The sequence below is a fragment of the Taudactylus pleione genome, unplaced genomic scaffold, assembly GCF_031769625.1.
Source record: "Taudactylus pleione unplaced genomic scaffold, aTauple2 ptg000556l, whole genome shotgun sequence".
Classification (NCBI taxonomy): domain Eukaryota; kingdom Metazoa; phylum Chordata; class Amphibia; order Anura; family Myobatrachidae; genus Taudactylus; species Taudactylus pleione.
In genome coordinates, this window is record NW_028284958.1 from 25,829,467 (window position 1) to 25,847,281 (window position 17,815).

The 17,815-nt window shown below is 43.8% G+C and overlaps 1 protein-coding gene across 1 annotated transcript in view; it reads left to right on the forward strand.

Annotated features, from left to right (window-relative positions):
* The window catches only part of ADAMTS7 (ADAM metallopeptidase with thrombospondin type 1 motif 7), a 113,818-nt gene extending 97,776 nt beyond the window's left edge, over positions 1-16,042 (forward strand). Inside the window, exons 21-24 of the mRNA XM_088452804.1 lie at positions 2,076-2,249; positions 3,157-3,303; positions 3,474-3,633; positions 14,106-16,042. Of these exons, the coding sequence (XP_088308930.1) occupies positions 2,076-2,249; positions 3,157-3,303; positions 3,474-3,633; positions 14,106-14,269 (645 nt within the window). The 3' untranslated portion in view covers positions 14,270-16,042. The remainder of the gene's footprint in view (positions 1-2,075; positions 2,250-3,156; positions 3,304-3,473; positions 3,634-14,105) is intronic.
* The last annotated feature ends 1,773 nt before the right edge of the window (positions 16,043-17,815 follow it).

The window sequence follows — 17,815 nt, forward strand, 5'->3', positions numbered from 1 at the left end:
ATTATAGCTCCATCCCCGACAGCACCTCTGGATTCTCTTGCTCATAGCGTTATGCCTCCCTGCCACAGAGCGGCAGGGAGGAAGCAAATATGGAGGAGTCACAATGTGACACTTGTCCTTCGTATTTGCCGTCATAATAGACCCCTACTACCTATTATTTGAAGTAGATTAGTTAGAACAGGCTTGGCCAACCTGTGGCTCTCCAGCTGTTGTGAAACTACAAGTCCCAGCATGCCTTGCCACAGTTTTGCTATTAGGGAATGCTAAAACTCTGGCAAGGCATGCTGGGGCTTGTAGTTTCACAACAGCTGGAGAGCCACAGGTTTTCCAGGCCCGAGTTAGAACATTCTATCCTTCCTCTTTGTCCCTGATCAGTCAAACCACATTCCCCAGTCTAGTTAGTACTTATCTCACCTTTGACACTGTAGGGTCCTATAACTGATCATTAGGCCTGATTCAGAGCCGGACGCTATTTGCGCTCGCTTGTTCAGAAAAAGGGGCCGGATATTTAAATAGAGCGCTCGCTCTTTGCGGTCTGTTGACGCCTCTATGTCTGAACGAGCGAACAAACACAAACATGCGCTCGCTATTTTGTAAAAAACGCCCCCTGGCCGCTCGCATCCTCTGTCATCTCCGCTATTTATTAGATTAATCGAGTACATTGAAAGGCGTATGAACTGCTCGCAGTGCTTGTGGTAGGATTTTCCTACTGCAATCATGCGAGCAGTTCAGGCTAAAAGAGAACCAAGTGACGTGGCCGATGACGCTGCTTTGTTAATTATGCACACCCTTAAAACGCCCATTTTGACCGTTTGGCACGCCTGCGTTCGGATCACCACTCCCCGTTTTCAAGCACCTTCCCCTGTTACCACCCACAAACGCCTCATTCTGTCACTCAAATTAGCAGGCATCGCTATTTTGCGAGCACACAATTTCCAACCGCAATGACTGGTTCGTGCATGCGTATTACAACCCATACGCATGCGCAGTTGTGCGATCATCGCTTGGAGCGAACGAGCGGCCGCTTACGAGCGGCTCTGAATCAGGCCCATTGTCCCCTTAACTCTGAAAACTTTGGGCATTTTAGCCAGATCAATGACCTACCTCTTCTTCCCCATCAGATCACCATATTTAATATTGTTGTATTAAAAGGGCTCTAACCTGAAACGGATTTTACCTAGCATAGGATAATGTATATGGCAGACAGACATAGCCTGCACAGGCAGGGAGAGCATAAAGCTATGAGCAGATTCAGGGGGTCATGTGTGCTCCTGCTCTGTCTGCTCCTGCTCATATTGTTTTATTAATTACTCCCAGTGACATCATACAGCCCCCTCCCATGATAGCACCTTTCTCTGCCAAAAGGCCATGCCACAATCTATAGTGTGAAACATGATTATCAAACCTCAATAAGACTGAGGAGACCAGTGAATGAAGATACAGGCATTCTGGGGAAGAGAAAGCAAACAGGGGAACTGTACTAAATGGTGAACTTAAGAAGCAGACTAGGTAGAAAATGTAATATTTATAATAGCCAAATCAAGATATTAAAAAAAAGTTAAGGCCCCCATATGATTGCACCGTGCGAGGCGATAGGGGATCCGTTGTCTGACATATCAGGCGGTCCGCACACACGGTGCGATCGGGTGGCCGACCGCCCGATATGCCGGCTCCCCCCTGTCTCACCCGCATTGCAATCCATGGGATCGCACATCGCATCCCCTGATCTCATGATCCTGCAGACAGATCAGGGGGTGCGATGTATGACCCCGCAGGAGCGCGCTCGGCCCAATATCATGGCCATACACTGTGCGATATAGCATGCAAATCGTACCAATCAGTCGGATCGCCTGCTATATTGCCACGTGTATGGGGGCCTTTAGACTAGTCCCTTTAAGCCTAAATGTTATCACAATGTCATCTTGTATCTTTTTGAGATGGTAATATTATGTCAATGTCATTATAATATAGTATCTTTCATGTGAAAAAGCAACTGTGATGGTTCCTCTGATCTTCTCCTTCCTAGTTCAGTCATGTGAAGCTTTGAAATAAAATAAATATGTTTCCATCTCCAGTGCTCGCGGAGTTGTGGGACAGGAGTCCAGCTGAGAGATGTCCAGTGCGTAGACATCCGGGACAAGAGGCTGCTGAGGCCTTTCCACTGTCAGAGCACAGTCTACAAGCCTCGTGTACAGACGGTTTGTCATGAGCAGAAGTGTATGGAGTGGTATGTCTCATCCTGGAGAGAGGTGAGTGTATGCTGAGTACACGCAAACATTTCTACTCAAGAGCCCATGGTGATAAAAAGACCGTTGTACAGCTGTGTCTACACTGAAAGAAGTTTTGGAACTACCATTGGCGTAGCCAATCTGCCTGCTATTGGGCCTGGTAGTGAGAGGGGCCTAGTGATGCTTTTCATCTGTTACTGAGGCCTCTTCTGCTCTTCTGAAACCAGATGTTGCCCATGTGTCAGCTCCACGCCCGCACATGTTCCAAATAACAGAACAGTAGCCTCCAGAGTGGATTATTGGCCACCCCTCAAACTTTGCTATTGGTCCGGTTGAGTATTACACCCCTGACTGCAAGTATCAGCATACCCGTGCAGCCATCAGGAGAGAAGAGCAAGTTGCACTTAATCAATGAGCCCCATAATTTTGAGGGTTGGCCAATGATCTGCTACTGTTCTGTTCTCCTGAGCAGGTTCTGGACTGTGTTAGGCAATGCCACCAGTAGAGGTTTACGTACACATAAAATGTTAAGGATTAGCGGTAAAAGAAACCTACAGATTACAGATTGGCAATAAGAATTTAAAGGGCAACTGACCGCTGTTGTTTCACATATCGGAGCCAAGACTAATGAGATAAATCTGTTTCCTTGTGGTATCACTATACAATCATGTTATTATGTCATCCACAGCTATCCTACCTATTGAATGTCACACATTACTGTATTGTGGTACACACTGCTGACACTTTATTTTAGGAAGAGTTGTCGGTCTTATAGTGCAGTTATGTATGTCAGCTTGCTTATGCTTGTTAAGCTATATTTGCACTAGACACTCATCACATCTGGACTGTTCCGACCAGTAGTATATTCTTCCTCCAGCTCCTTGTACCCAGTGATGTAGTCTTATGTCACGTTGTGTTGCCCCTACAGTGCTCAGAGGAGTGTGGAGGGGGGATGCAGCAGAGACTAGTCACCTGTCCTCAGACTGGTCGATGTGATGAAAGCCTGAGACCCAATAACAGCCGTTCTTGTAATGATCATCCTTGCACAACATGGGCCGTAGGACCGTGGGGTCAGGTGAGTATGGAGAGAGGCACTAACTTTCATATTCAAGCCTTTAGAATACTGATGCATTTCCTGAGTTCCCCATATTAACCATCTATCTAAATGGCTGCTGTACTAACTGGCTTTTTGCAGCACAAATCAGTCCTTTGTCTGTCTTTCCCTCACGCTTTGGCTGCATATAGTGCACAGCTTCCTGCGGAGGGGGTATCCAGCGTCGGCAGGTGAAATGCGTGAATAAAAGAACTGGGGCTGCCGAGGAAGATAATAATCTATGTGACCACGAGCCATGGCCTGAAAACATCCAAAAATGTAACCCACAGGACTGCCAGCAAAACACCACCAGTAAGTGCCCGTTCTCACTGAGCCAACACATCCAGCAATACACAAGCTAACTTCATTCACCCATGTTTCTTTCGCCTCCTAACACATTCATTGGAACAAGAGCAATCCTGACAGGGAAAGATAAACTCTTCTATCCTCGGTTTCATGGTGCTCTGTATAGGAGGAGAATGTTAAGAGGGTTATGTGGAGAACAGAGCAATCCACGGCTTAATGGAGGCAGAGATGGTTTAACCAGAGAGAGAGGGAATGAGAGACATAAACAAACAGTAGTAAGTTAGTCTACATGTTGCTCAATATTGGGAACAGATAACGGGCCTGATATAGAGGCGCACTCTAACTGCATGCATTGCCGATATTCACGCGGTTGGCCGATGTAGTAAGTACTGCGCATGCGTCCGAGTCGCATGGTTACTGCAGGGAGACGCAGAGTGAATTTGGACGCACAGAGAGGCCATTATAGTGGGTGTTTCTGGGTGGTAACGGGATGGCTAGCCAGACATGGGCGTGTTGCATTCTGTGACTGCGTCTAAAGATGTCGTTGCACTGACACAGGCAGCCATATTCAAACGGGGATGCCGTGCCTCCATAGGGCTGGCACAATCTGTTGTGGTGCATCTTACAACACAAAGCCAATGATTAGCGCCACAGCTGGCGGGCTTCTCAGTAGGAAGACCATCGGCCGCGCCATTTCAAAAAAGATACAGTCGCCGCAAAAGACGCAGTAGCTGCTGCGACTGCATCCATCTCTAAATAAGGCCCAGCATGTATTATTTACAGGATCAGGTTACATAATGATGCAGATGAAGAGTCATCATACAGATATTATACAGTGTAGGTGTAATGTATACAGTGGGTAGTGTGTGGTTACAGCGGTTAGTGTGAGATCTATCCCTCTATTATCATAGCAGTTACTGAGTAGGCTAAACAGCCATTTACACGTGCTCATCCTTAGCAAGCTGGTAAAGAGGCTATAAAGGACATTTCCACACTTGTAACATTTTTAAAAGAAACCCCCATACCAGTTGTTTCCCCTGCCTGTGTGGACTTTCCGTATCGGGCACCGATACCCTTGATGTTCCTGGAGAAATCTGGCGTTAAAAGATGTTGCAGGTCACTTTGTCACAACACTGCGGGAGGATGGCAACGTACGGGTTCCTATGCAAAAACAATTGGTGATGGGGGCTGGTGGGAGAACATAGCTATATGCTGCGACCTTCTCTACATCAGGCTCTCTTTTGTTGGGCGCTGTTTTTTCTTTTCTTTTAAGGTTCCTAACGGGGGGGTCCCAGAAGATGGGCTACCACAGAACAGTGGGGTTTTTCACCTTTAAAATACATTCATTTGGGCATTGTTAGCTACATATATTATACTATATTTTAGGCTGGCCAACTAGCATCAAAGTCACTTATCATCTTACCATCCCCTGCCGCGAGCCAGTGTGTCTGGTGACACTGGTATATTGCTACATCAGGCTGGATGTGTCACAAGAATTTCTGGGTAACAGGAGAACTCTCTCAGAATGAATTGAGAATACGCAATGGGGATTATATGGGAGCTATATTTTATTTGTAACCGTTGCAAATGAGCTCACAAATGTTGAAGACATTTTATTTATGTTCATTCCTGATTCTGACTTCACATATTTAAATATTACTTTGTCATGAAAAGCTGAATCATTTGGTGCCTTTGCCCAATAAAAAAAAATTGATTTGATCAAAATAGTTCAGTTAGTGGCATGCTTCCTAAAGGAACAATTTTAGCCAGAGAGTATTATAAACACAATACTATGCGTGATTAATAATGTAGTAATATATTACTTTATAAATGCATGTAAAATGTAATTAAAACCAATCAGTGGGTGTAAGCTCTCAAGCTGCATACACACGGAACGACTTTGTTAGTGAACGATTCAGTTTTTCCTTTGAAAACGTGAACGATTTTTTAAGTATAATGAATGATTTTTTTAATGATTTATTCAACGATGAACGAAAAATGTTCCTTCCCTTAACAAAAATCGTTAAGTTGGTCAGTCAGAAATGGATGATAAACTACAAACGGGAACGCGCATGAACGATTATCGTTCATCGTTATTACTCAGAAACTGAACGATTTTTTGAACGAAAATGACGTCGTTATAGTTAAATCGTTAAAAAAATCGTTACGTGTGTACGCACCTTTAGGCTTAGTCGGTCACAAATCAGAACTTTAAATAGCATATTTATAAACTATGTATATGCAGGTTTTAGGATCCTGACGAGTCAGATGCTAATGTCTGATAAATGTCCTTTGTTAAATGATGTCAACTGACACCAGCAGCTGAAAATGACTTTGCTGCAAGTATTGTCTATATACTGTATATATATATATATATATATATATATATATAAATGATAGATAAAAGATCTGATTTACAAAATTTTTTTTTTTATCATATTTCTTTGCGTAGGAGCAGTTTAAGACTATGATAGAGTCAAATATTAAATACAGATAGACATGATGTACAATACATTGTAAATAGTGTTGTGATTGGGCCAAAATGTAGGCGGAGGGTGAATTGAGGATAGTGTGTGCATTGTGGAGTGTGTGGGATCTGGCATACTAATGATAGGAGCAGCAGAACCCACAGCATGTAACTGCCCTGCTGTCTAGACTTTATAGCGTTTATAAATTGTTATAAGTTGCAAATCTAAATATCAGACAACAAATCGAGAGGAGATGTCGCTGGAACATAAATCTCTGCTTACTATGCTTGTCCAGGTTCCCCCTCCCCCACTAGGGTACAGAGTTAATGTTTACACATAAATCGTCCACATATTAACTGTAACCAGGAATACAGATCACATTGTTAGTGAATGGGTCACATACCCCTCTAGTTCCTAAAAAGAAACCGGGAACAGAGGACTGAAGTGAGCCACTGACTTTCATTCTACAGATTAAAGGGGGTATCTTTTATTTGACAATGTAGACCGTAAAGGGGCACATCCACTTGCAGACTGTGAACCGACTGCACGATTACGAGATTGTAATCGTGCAGACGTTTCACAGTATGTGCTGTGCCTTCACTGAACGATCAGTCGTTCTGTGCAGGTACCCTCCCTCATCCCTGAACATGGACAATCTGTCATTATCGGCAGATTGACCAGCATGTTCAGACGATGATAGATGTCAAAAACGACCATCGGGAGCGTGCATCACTGGTTGTTTTCGACATTTTCATGGCCGATTTCTGAACGATTAATGAACGATAACAATATCGTTATCGTTCAATCGCTCATTTTAATCGTGTAGTGGATACCCGCCTTAACAACTCTCTGCCATGCCCTATTTCCCAATAAAATCAGCCAACTACTAGTAATATTTACAAATATTTGTTTCTGGAACTTGCAAAGCATGTAACACATAGGGCCATATTCAATTCGAAGCGAAAAGCCATTTTCGCGTGTTTTTTTGCAAGTTTTTATTTTCTCCGTATTCAATTCCATTCCGTTTACGCCTATGCGAAAAGTCAATGCACTGAAATAGGCGATACTTTTTCTCCACAGAATAGCAGGAGAAAAAAAGTGCAAATCTATATTTTGGGGTGAAGATGTTGGGAAACCACTGAGAACCCTTGGTACACTCCCACAAAGGACAATTCACCCCCAAAAAAGGAAAAAAATAACAACCAGGAACACCCCAAAAATACATTCGAAATTCGGGGTGAAAATAGTGGGGGGACAACTTAAAAAACTAGCAAAATAAGGTTCTAGGAGTGCTCTAAGAAGGGGCCAAGTGTTTTTTGGGATTGCTTGTATGCAGGAGGAATTTCACTTTTTCTAAAAGTTTACTTTAGAGAAATTAAAATATGCTAGTACCCATTTTCAAGTACCCCAAATATGACATGACTACTTATTTTCACTCAAAAAAACTGCACCACTTTTGCAAGGACGCAAATAGTTTTATTAGGGCTATTGGAACACTTCTACATTGACCCCCAATGTTAGTGCATCTTTTTTGGGGTACAGACTGATTACCCCAATTCTGACAGTACTTTCCGCCTGTTCTACATTCGCCGCTTGCCGTTTTCGCCTGTTCTGTAATTGAATACGGTGAAAAGCAGGGATGCGCACGATACGTTTTCTCGTCCAAAACACGCAATGTAGGTAAAAAGTCGGATGGGTGGAACTTTATTGCAGATGCAAAACTAATTGAATACGGCCCATAGTTGTGTTAATGTTGGCCCTCTCCCACCTCTCTATAACCCCAGGTTCAGCCACCGGGCTGTTGATCACTCTCTCCCGCTCCTGCGGGTGACCTACAAACAGGTGTCTCAGCAAGTGCAGGTGTAATAACAGCTGACTGTGTAAAGCGCAGACAGAGCATGGGTGGGGGTGTACAGCTGTCAGTGATGAAATACACATAAGCTGTAGATGCATTTGGCATTAGAGCTAATACTATTGCATGGTGAGACTGTCACGTGATTCCACTTCTCAGCCTGCCCACTCTGAGGGGTAAATTTACTAAAGCAAGTTTTTAGAAGCAAGTTTTAAAAGTGATGTTGCCCATAGCAACCAATCAGATTCTAGCTATTATCTTCTAGAACAGGGGGTGTCAAACTCGGGCCATCCAGCTGCAGTGGAACTACACATCCCAGCATGCCCTGCCAGTTTTAGCATGCAGTAATAGCAAAACTGTGGCAGTGCATGCTGGAATGTGTAGTTCCACTGCAGCTGGATGGCCCGAGTTTGACACCACTATTCTAGAAGGTGCTAGTTAAATGTAGAATCTAATTGGTTGCTATGGGCAACATCACTTTTAAAACTCACTTCTAAAAACTCACACTTTAGTAAATTTACCCCTGAGTGTAGCAAGGATGGGATGGGATCAGCTGCTTTTCAGAACGAACATCCATGCTCCCTCTCAAGTCATATGCGACTTTAATGTTTTGTCCTGACTGCACACTGGGCCTGATTGAGACCCGCTTGCAAGTGGGTCGATGTTGGCCCAGTGCGCATGCGCACGACGGAGAAGGCTCCGTCATGCGCATGCGCAAGACCCGGATAGCGGCGGGCAAGCCGTCGCTCCAGGTCTCGTACCAAAGGGGGCGTGCTGTCGATGGTGAGTGACAGCACGCCCCCTTTGGTGGGCGTGCCGGGGGCGTGGCTGCCCAGACGGAGGCGTTCCCATGGGTCACCCACAGCTTTACGAGCGGCCAGGAGGCCGCTCTAAAAATTAAGAAGGACGGCTCTGATTCAGAGCCACTGTTTTATCACTCCTCAAAGCCTCTCTCTGCATTCTGGGGACGACCGATCTGAACTAAAGTATAAGCAGCTCCAAAATAGACCAGACTTGAGCTCACATGGCATCATGTTTACTCAGCATCACTTGAAACAGATAAGGGCTTAAGGGTATGCTACTTTAGGAGCCAGTTCAATTACCCGCAAGCTGCTGTCGGAACGGCTTCTGGCTGCTTTGAGGGATGTGTCTCTCAGTATATTTGTGCTTGCAGGCTATGCAGGTGTGAGCAGAAATCAGATACTGTATTTGCATTGTGCGTGTGTATAACGGCAGCAGCTTGTGTCTAAATTAATCTGCCCCTTAGAACAAGCCTCTTTAAGGGGCCTATTTATAATTAAATACTTATTTACAAATTCCTCGAAAGGAGAAAGAAAGTCCTATGTAGGCGCACACAAAATAATTGAATAAACTAAAATATAACCTTTATTAAGTTTGCTAAAACCTTGTTATAGTGAAATATTTATTAAAATGAAAAATACTGAAAGATTGTGAAAAAAGAATTGAAATTTGTGAATAAAATCAGCTGACACTTAAGGGCAATTGCTATCCTCTAAATAAAGTTTACTGTATTCTGTATTGAGTGTTCATGACTCTTCTTGATGCATATGTAGTCGGTTTAATAGACAGAGAGACAATAAATAAACATTTTATTATGACAAGTGATCCCAGCGGTATTGGACCTACGTAAGTATGAATAATAGCATGCTCAGATTATCACGCTTTGCATTTCACACACTGTATCCATTCATAAATGAAAAATTAGTTGTATCCCTGTATATTCCTTAGCCACAATTATTGTGACACCTTTAGTGAGTAACTAAACAATTGATTGACCTATGAAGATTGATATTTAATACAATATATTGCAGTATCGAAAATCCATCAGTGAATATTTTATCAGATTAACACATCAGCCCTCCAAATATCTGTGAGGGTATTCAATTTCGTATCTGTAGTCTGATAAATTACGTATGAGTATATATTGATGGATAGTATAATTCATCATACTTCTACAGCAATATAGTGCATGTAATAAACCATGTCCCCCAGTCAAGGTAGGTCCAGGTAAGTATATATATATATATCCACCTGTTTAAATTACTCTACTTCTGCACGTCACTCGCTGTGTGTTACCTTTCATATAAGGGATACCATGTTCCCATTCATTCTGAAACATTTGTTTCTAAATATGAACACACTGAATCACACAGTAAGTTACTGGCTGAATTGTTGTAAAATTAACCCTTTTATTCATCAGTGCATAAAGGTTGTCACATAACTCAGCATGTTGTGGTATGATATACCCAACATACAACAAAAAAATTATTGGGCACACTGTTAATTTAATATAATCAGCAGTTTTATTTGTATTTGGTCATAGGCTTAGATATTACACCTGTTAATCATCTGGTCTATAGCTTGTGCACCAGCCCAAGACCGAAATATGGGATTTTAATAGTAAGGCTTGACTTGCTGTGAGTAGTTTAAATAATAATTATTAATAATCAGCCACATTATCAGGCCATAGCTTACTTGCACGCATTACATTGAGTACCTGTATACCCGAGCGTGCTGTAGCCGCGTCCCGGGTAGAGGTCAGTTTAGTGTGCAGCTAAATATCAGCCCAAGACCAGGATATAGAACTCATTGATTCAATTCTATTTGCTTATTGAAAGCTAAACCAAATGACAGCTATCACCTATACTCTGTTGGGCAGTGTTCGTGATTAACTTATTGTTCCCATGAATATCAGGTTGATTTCCTATGTCCACGAGCACGCTATAGCCGCGTCTCGGGTATGAACTCGATTATTAACTTAACTAAGTACCGACAAACCGCCAACGTACGTTTCACTGACAGGCTTTATCAAGCCTTGATAAAGCCTGTCAGTGAAACGTACTTTGGCGGTTTGAATGCTGACCAAAAGGGCGCTGCTCCTCAAATGATTGCGTTTTAAATATGTTACTGTTTGTGTATGTATATTTATTGTCGGTACTTAGTTAAGGGGGGGTGGCTGAACATACGGAGGTGTTCCCGAAGGAACGCCTGCCATTTGTGGGCAGCCCTACTGACATCACTCGTGATGTCAGTAGTGGACTTCTGGCTCGATTAGAGCCGGAAGTCCACTTGGCATTGCGAGTGCTGAGACCCTAACACAAGGGCCTCCTCACAACGCCAATGGTCGCGATAATTGCAACCATCGCCAGGCCGCTCGCACAAGCTGTGGGTGGTCACCCACAGCTGTGCAAGCGGCCTGGAGGCCTTGATTCAGAGCGAGCGCACGCAAATAGCGTGCGCCTCTGAATCAGGGCCTGTGTGTACAGAGTACATGAACTAGGAAGCATTGTGGTAGCGTTATGCTATTACACGGCTTCCAGCTCTTCGCCAGGACAGGCTCTTATTGGAACCCGTCTCCTGGCAACAGCAGAATATTCATTATGTGGGTGCAGAGGATAATAGGAGGGGGGACAGGGCAAGTACAGGGCACTGAGTGTCACAGACCCCAGTGACGCCACTGGTAATACTTTATTTTCAGATTTTGCATTACTAATACCCCTTTTCCACCTAAATTCCGGGTCTGACCCGGAGTTGGAACAAAGTTCCTATCCAGATCAGACCCGGAATTTTGCCGGCGCCGACTCGGGATATTCCCGAGTCAGCGCCGCTCACACCGCAGTCGGGTCTGCATAGACCCGGCTTTTGCGGAGTGAAAGTGGTCGCTTGGAGATGACGTCATCTCCAAGCGCCACTGAAGCCGGACCAATCGGCCGGCTAGCAGCGCACTCCGGGTCATCGTGACCCGGAGTGCGCTGTTCTCACAGCAGCTGTTCTCACAGCTAGTTACCTGGGTTGGATTGCCGGGTCACTCGACCCGGCGATCCAACTCTCTCCCCATTTACAACAGGGAGCTGTCCGGGTTAACTCTTCAAAAACCCGGGTTTTAGCTCCGGTGTAAAAGGGGTATAACTGATCACTTTATTATTTTTTTAAGTAATCCTTAATTATCATAGTATATTTAATTTAGAACATATTTGCAGCATCTATGCATAAAAAAGTAAATCATATATCTTATCCTTGGGATGTAGTTAAGGGACCGCCGGTCTCTATGCCGATGCTGGAATCCTGACAGGGGAGTTAAGATAGGCGTCAAAATACCGACACCTATCTTAATCCCGATGCCGGAATCCAGGAGGACGCATGCCCGAACGAACGGCGCCCGTAGTGTTAGCCGCAGGGGGGGGGGAAGGGTTAGGTTTAGGTCGGTTAGCGTTAGGTTTTGAGGAGGGGAGGTTAGGGTTAGGCACCCCTAGTGGGGAGGGTTAGGCATGAAGGGGGGATGGTCAGGTTTAGGAACTAATGGGGAGGGTTAGGCTACAAGAAGGGAGGGTTAGGGGGAGAAGGGGGGAGGGTTAGTATACTTACTAGACCCCTGTTGGGATACCAACCATTGGGATGCCACTGTCGGTATTGTGACAGGAGGCATCCGACAGCCGGCATGACATACCCATTCCCTTATCCTCATCTAGTATTCAGTGTTTGCTTAGAATTAATTTGTTCAGATCATAACTCACAACTATAATAAGAATGCACCCTCTGATTTGGTACCAGTCATGTGGATGTTTATTCAGTGAAGGACAATACAGAGGGACAGAATCCTTTGAAGAATCTTGTCACATAAACCTGAGATTCTGAACACAGGAAACATATCCGGCCCTTCTCACACATTCGGGGCATGGGCCCTACAGTTTCCAGGATAATCTTATTATAGTTCTCTCTACAATCAGCTGGTTATCAGGGGATGTGTGGATAGCTGGATGTGTCATTCTCACAACTAAAGGCCTTACAGCTGCCAAGGCTGGATAGTCTCATCTCATAGCACCCGTCCATGCTGGGATAAGTAGCTGCACAGCAGCTGGATGGCCGCATGTTGCATACCCCTGGTTTACAATAACTTGGCTGTACGGCTATGGGACAGATTTAGAAATATGGTGTATAGTGCAGTTCGGAAAACAGATTCTTAAATACAAGAACTTGATTTTAATGTAATTGTTCCCCTCACTGACTGGGTGTTTCTGTCTTTGTTGAAATTATTACAGCAATATATGGACATATTAGAATGCAGTGATTTTCCAGTCAGGAAACAGCCGTGTCCTAAATGAATTATGCGTCACTTTGACAGCAATGGTGACACAGGAATAGTATTTCTTCTTCCCTTTCATGATATGCCAACTAAGCATATGAACCTTTTCTTAGAGAACACTAGTTCTACTATCGAACTCCTTGTGGTTTTACATACACATCTACTTAAGACATTATGCTAAGGGCATGTTCAGATGATCATTAAATCAGAATTTGCTCATGTGGTTTTCCAAATGGAACAACATGTAAGCAGACTGAATATACAATACACATCAGGATTAATGGTGCCTGAACGCCTCTGCTGGGCAGACAACCATGAGGGGACTGCAAATGCCAAAATAATTGTGAACGTCTAATTTCCTGGCTCTTGGCTTTCTCCCACTGTTTACACAAATACTTATCTGGTCCTATTGGCACCAATCAATGATCCTAATGCCTGCAAGATATTTACAGCAGTTTGCTCACGTCACTTTCCTACAGAATACCACATGAGCAAATCCGAAATCAACGTTGATTAGACGCTGGTGCAAACTTTCATCGTAAGCCCGAATTCCTCCTAACACATACCATCCTGAAGTGCATCTAAAAAAGGCAATCAGCTCTCCCTTCTACATTGCTCAATTGTCTTTACAACTTTCTCAAGGTTAGCTGTGCTAAAACCTGTCCACCAAACTGTTCCCCCACACCCATGTGCATTACCAACTACTAATGGCGTGTTACTACCACAATGAGAGTCCCCATTTGAAATATTGCACAACATTTTCGACCACCATCGCTACTGACAATGGATAAATCGTATAGAACACAGGTTCTCAAACTCGGTCCTCAGGACCCCAAACTGTGCATGTTTTCCAGGTCTCCTCACAGAATCACAAGTGAAATAATTAGCTCCACCTGTGGATCTTTTAAAATGTGTCAGAGTAATGACTACACCTGGGCACCTGCTGGGTGACCTGGAAAGCGTGTACTGTGTGGGGTCCTGAGGACCGAGTTTGAGAACCACTGGTATAGCGGATTCCAATCTCCTTTGCTAAATACGCTATTCTTCCTTGCAGGTGTCTCTTGCTCTCGTGACCGCCTCACCTTCAGCTTCTGTCGGACTTTGAGAGTCCTAGGTCGTTGTTCCCTGGCTACTGTCCAAGCTCAATGTTGTCAGACCTGCCAGTCTCATGTTCAAAGCTCTCGTGAGGTCAGTAACCAGCGGCTGTCTCGGAGGTGAGGATCATAATTGTGTCTCTAGTCTCAGGGACGAAAGAGACTGTGCAGGAGGCCATGTTTGCAAGAGTTGGCCATCTCCATCCCTGTTGAAAACGTTCCACAGATCCGTCCCTGCTTTTTTTCACTCACCTGTGGCATTATGAATTCAGCTAGAGCGATAAAGTGGAAGGAAATATTTTCCAGTATGCAATGAGCCAACTTATGCTCCAAATGTCTATAAGCAGGAAACCCGTCCACCAATGCACAGTCTGTGGACCTTTGGTGCTAGCGGTCAGAAAGTGACCTGTACTCAGACTCTTAATGGTCCACTGGCTGGCCAGTGGAGGACTCTCATGCTCTTTATAACTGCTCTCTGGTGCTATCTGTTACATATGAGTCAGGGACATTTATGGTATATCCAGACTACAACCTGTCCAAAATTACAAGACCCCACAGTGTTGGAAGAAGCAGGATAAGGCGTGGATTAAGAGGAATTGAAATATGGAAGTGCCAAAATTCAATCCACATAACATTCGTTGTATCTAAATATCAGTGGTGAAGGGTTTTGGGCTATGGGCCTGATTCAAAGCCGGACGCTATTTACGGACGGTCATTCAGGAAAAGGGGGTGGCTATTCAAATGAACCGTTCACTCTTTGCGGTCTGTTCACGCCTCCATGTCTGCACAAGCAAACAAATCTTGCGGTCGTTTTTTGGATAACTACGCCCCCTGGCCGTTCGCATCCTACGTCATGTCTGCTATTTTTTAGATTAATCGAGTATATCGACCAGGGTATGAGCTGCTCGCTATTGTTGTGGGTGGTTTTTCCTACCACTATATTGCGAGCAGTTCTGACTATAAAATAACCCAGTGACGTGGTCAATGACGCTGCTGTATTAATTATGCACACCCATAAAACGCCCGTTTTGACCTTTAAGCACGCCTGCAATCGGATCTCCACTCCCCGTTTTCAAGCACCTTCCCCTGTTACCACCCACATACGCCTCCTCCTGTCACTCAAAATAGCAGGCATTCGCTATTTAGCGAACTAACGATTTTCGGTCGCACTGACTGGTTCGCGCATGCGTATTACGATCCGTACACATGTGCAGTTGTGCGAACATCGCTCGGAACGAACGAGCGGCCGATTACGAGCGGCTCTGAATCAGGCCCAATGTTACAGCTTCTAGCTATGTACACAACGTGCACAACAGTCCTTGTCACTGGACCACTTCAATGTCTCTTAACTATCATCAGGATGCTGTTCAGATGTGTCTGGAATTGGTCTCATATTTGCATTTAAATGTCTTTGTTTGCATTACAATGTGCTGTATAGTGGGGTTGTACGACTAGTGAGAAATACCAAGTGGCTAAAGCCACGTGCTGCTGGTCTGTATGGCACTGAATATTGCATTATGCTGAGTGTATGGCATATAGATTATCCCTGTCTGAGATATGTAGCAAAGCAAACAAATGAGTGCATTAATGCATATATATTACACTTATTTGGTAGTGAATATCACTGCCTTGGAATTGGTAGCACACTAAGATGACTAATTAACTCACAATACTAATGTCCTAAATCAGTCATGTCTATAGCTGGTTGTTGGTGCTATAAGAGTATTTACTGTCCACATGGTTTATAACACAGTCCTGTCTGGGGATAAAGAGGTTCCCATACTTAGTGGGATGAAAACTTCCTATAGCTGGAGTTGCCATTACCCAAAAGGTGGGGTATCTTGTTCTCAATTCAATCTTTTGTATTTTAATTAAACATGAATTTTGTAATAGTCACTATTCTCTCATTTACGTAGACTATTGTGCACCAATTTCATGCTGAGTGTTTACACAATTTTCTTGCTTTCCATGGGTATGGCTCTGGACAAATAGGTCTATTGCTATTGATTGCACTGTCCGGGAGGGGATGTAGTTAGGATACCGGCGGGCGCTATCCTGCCCGCCAATATCCTGACATGGGAATAAAGATAGGCATCGAAATCCTGACACCTATCATTAGCCCCACTACTAAATCCAGACTTACCGAACCCCCGTTAGTGCCTAAACCTAACCCATCCTAGGGTAGGGAAAGAGGGGGTTAGGGTTAGCCCCCCTCCCCTGGGAGGGTTAGGTTTAGGGTGCTAGGAGGGTGGGTTAGGTTTAGGCACTAACGGGGATGGAGGGGGTTAGGCACCCCTAAGGGAGGCTTAGACTACTTACCGCTGACAGTATTTGATCCGGGACCCACAGCTGCCAGCATTACATACCGATTCCGTCTGGGAGCACAGTGCAGGAATATAAAAGTGCCAATAACAACCAAATTCTATTTCTAAAATATCATTTTATAGAATGTACTAGATTAGTATTGGCTCAGCCAACAAAATGGCAGCTTCCACCGCTTACAGCATGGGAAGTGACGCTTGACAAGAGTTTGCAAAACTAATGAGTAAATGATATTGAAGTTTACATTATATAAATATCTTGTCTGTTGTATGGTGCTGTTTACCAGGATTTTGCAATGTATCACCTCTTAACTAGGGGCATTCAGGAAATCCAGCCTACAGATAACTGTAGCCATAAACAAGCAGATTCTAGCTGTCATTTTACTATTCTAATTTTCTAAACTATAAATCTCAGCTTGGTTGCTATGGGAATCACCACATTCTATGCACAGCTTCCTGCAGACAATTTTATTTTTATTACATTTCCCCCAGAAAATGAACAATATTATGACAGTTTGTTATCTTTTTAAACTATTTTCATACAGTCAGTGATTGTTTAGGCTCTTACGATGATAATGGCTAAAGTAAGTGGTAGGGAGCTAGCCAGGTGACAGGAGGCTTCACACACAGCTCAATGTATCACAGCTAGGATACAGCTAGGCCGATCACTCCAATCCCTAGAGCACTGCTCAGCAATCCACACACATACACACAATAGGTGTATTTATAGCTTCACAAATCTCCGGATTAGTCGGATGTGCAAAAATATATGGAAAATAAAAAGAAACAAAGGACAGAGTCCCAAATGAGCTGACAGGCCTTCCCCACTTCCTCCGCAATCTCATAAACAGTGGCCCTTTTTATCCTTCTTATGACTTAAACAGTTAACCCAAGGATTTCACCTTACAAAAGCTTGACTGTTTGGAAAATGTTAAGTCTGTTCATATTCTCTGCATCAGAAAAGCTGGAGTGCAGATAAAAAGGAGGGTTACAGTGATAACCCTAGAGTTGGTTCAGAAGGGTGTGGATCAATAGATCAACAGTAAAAAGATCAACAAACAATATCAATAGGATTATGGGGACAAAAGGCCGATATGGATGTTGGTCGACAAGTACAAAAGGTTGACAGGGTCAAAAGGTCAACACGGGAATGGTCAACACAAAAATGGTTGACACTTTTTTTTTTTTTTTTAAAGACCAAAGCGGATTAAAGCTTAAACACCCTAGAGGGTTTTTACATTTTAGATGACATGTTTTCTCTGGAACACACCCATCTGACCCCCACCAGCCAAAAAACAATATTAAACATGAGGTCAGTACTCTTATAGCCGAGTATCAGAGTTCTGTAG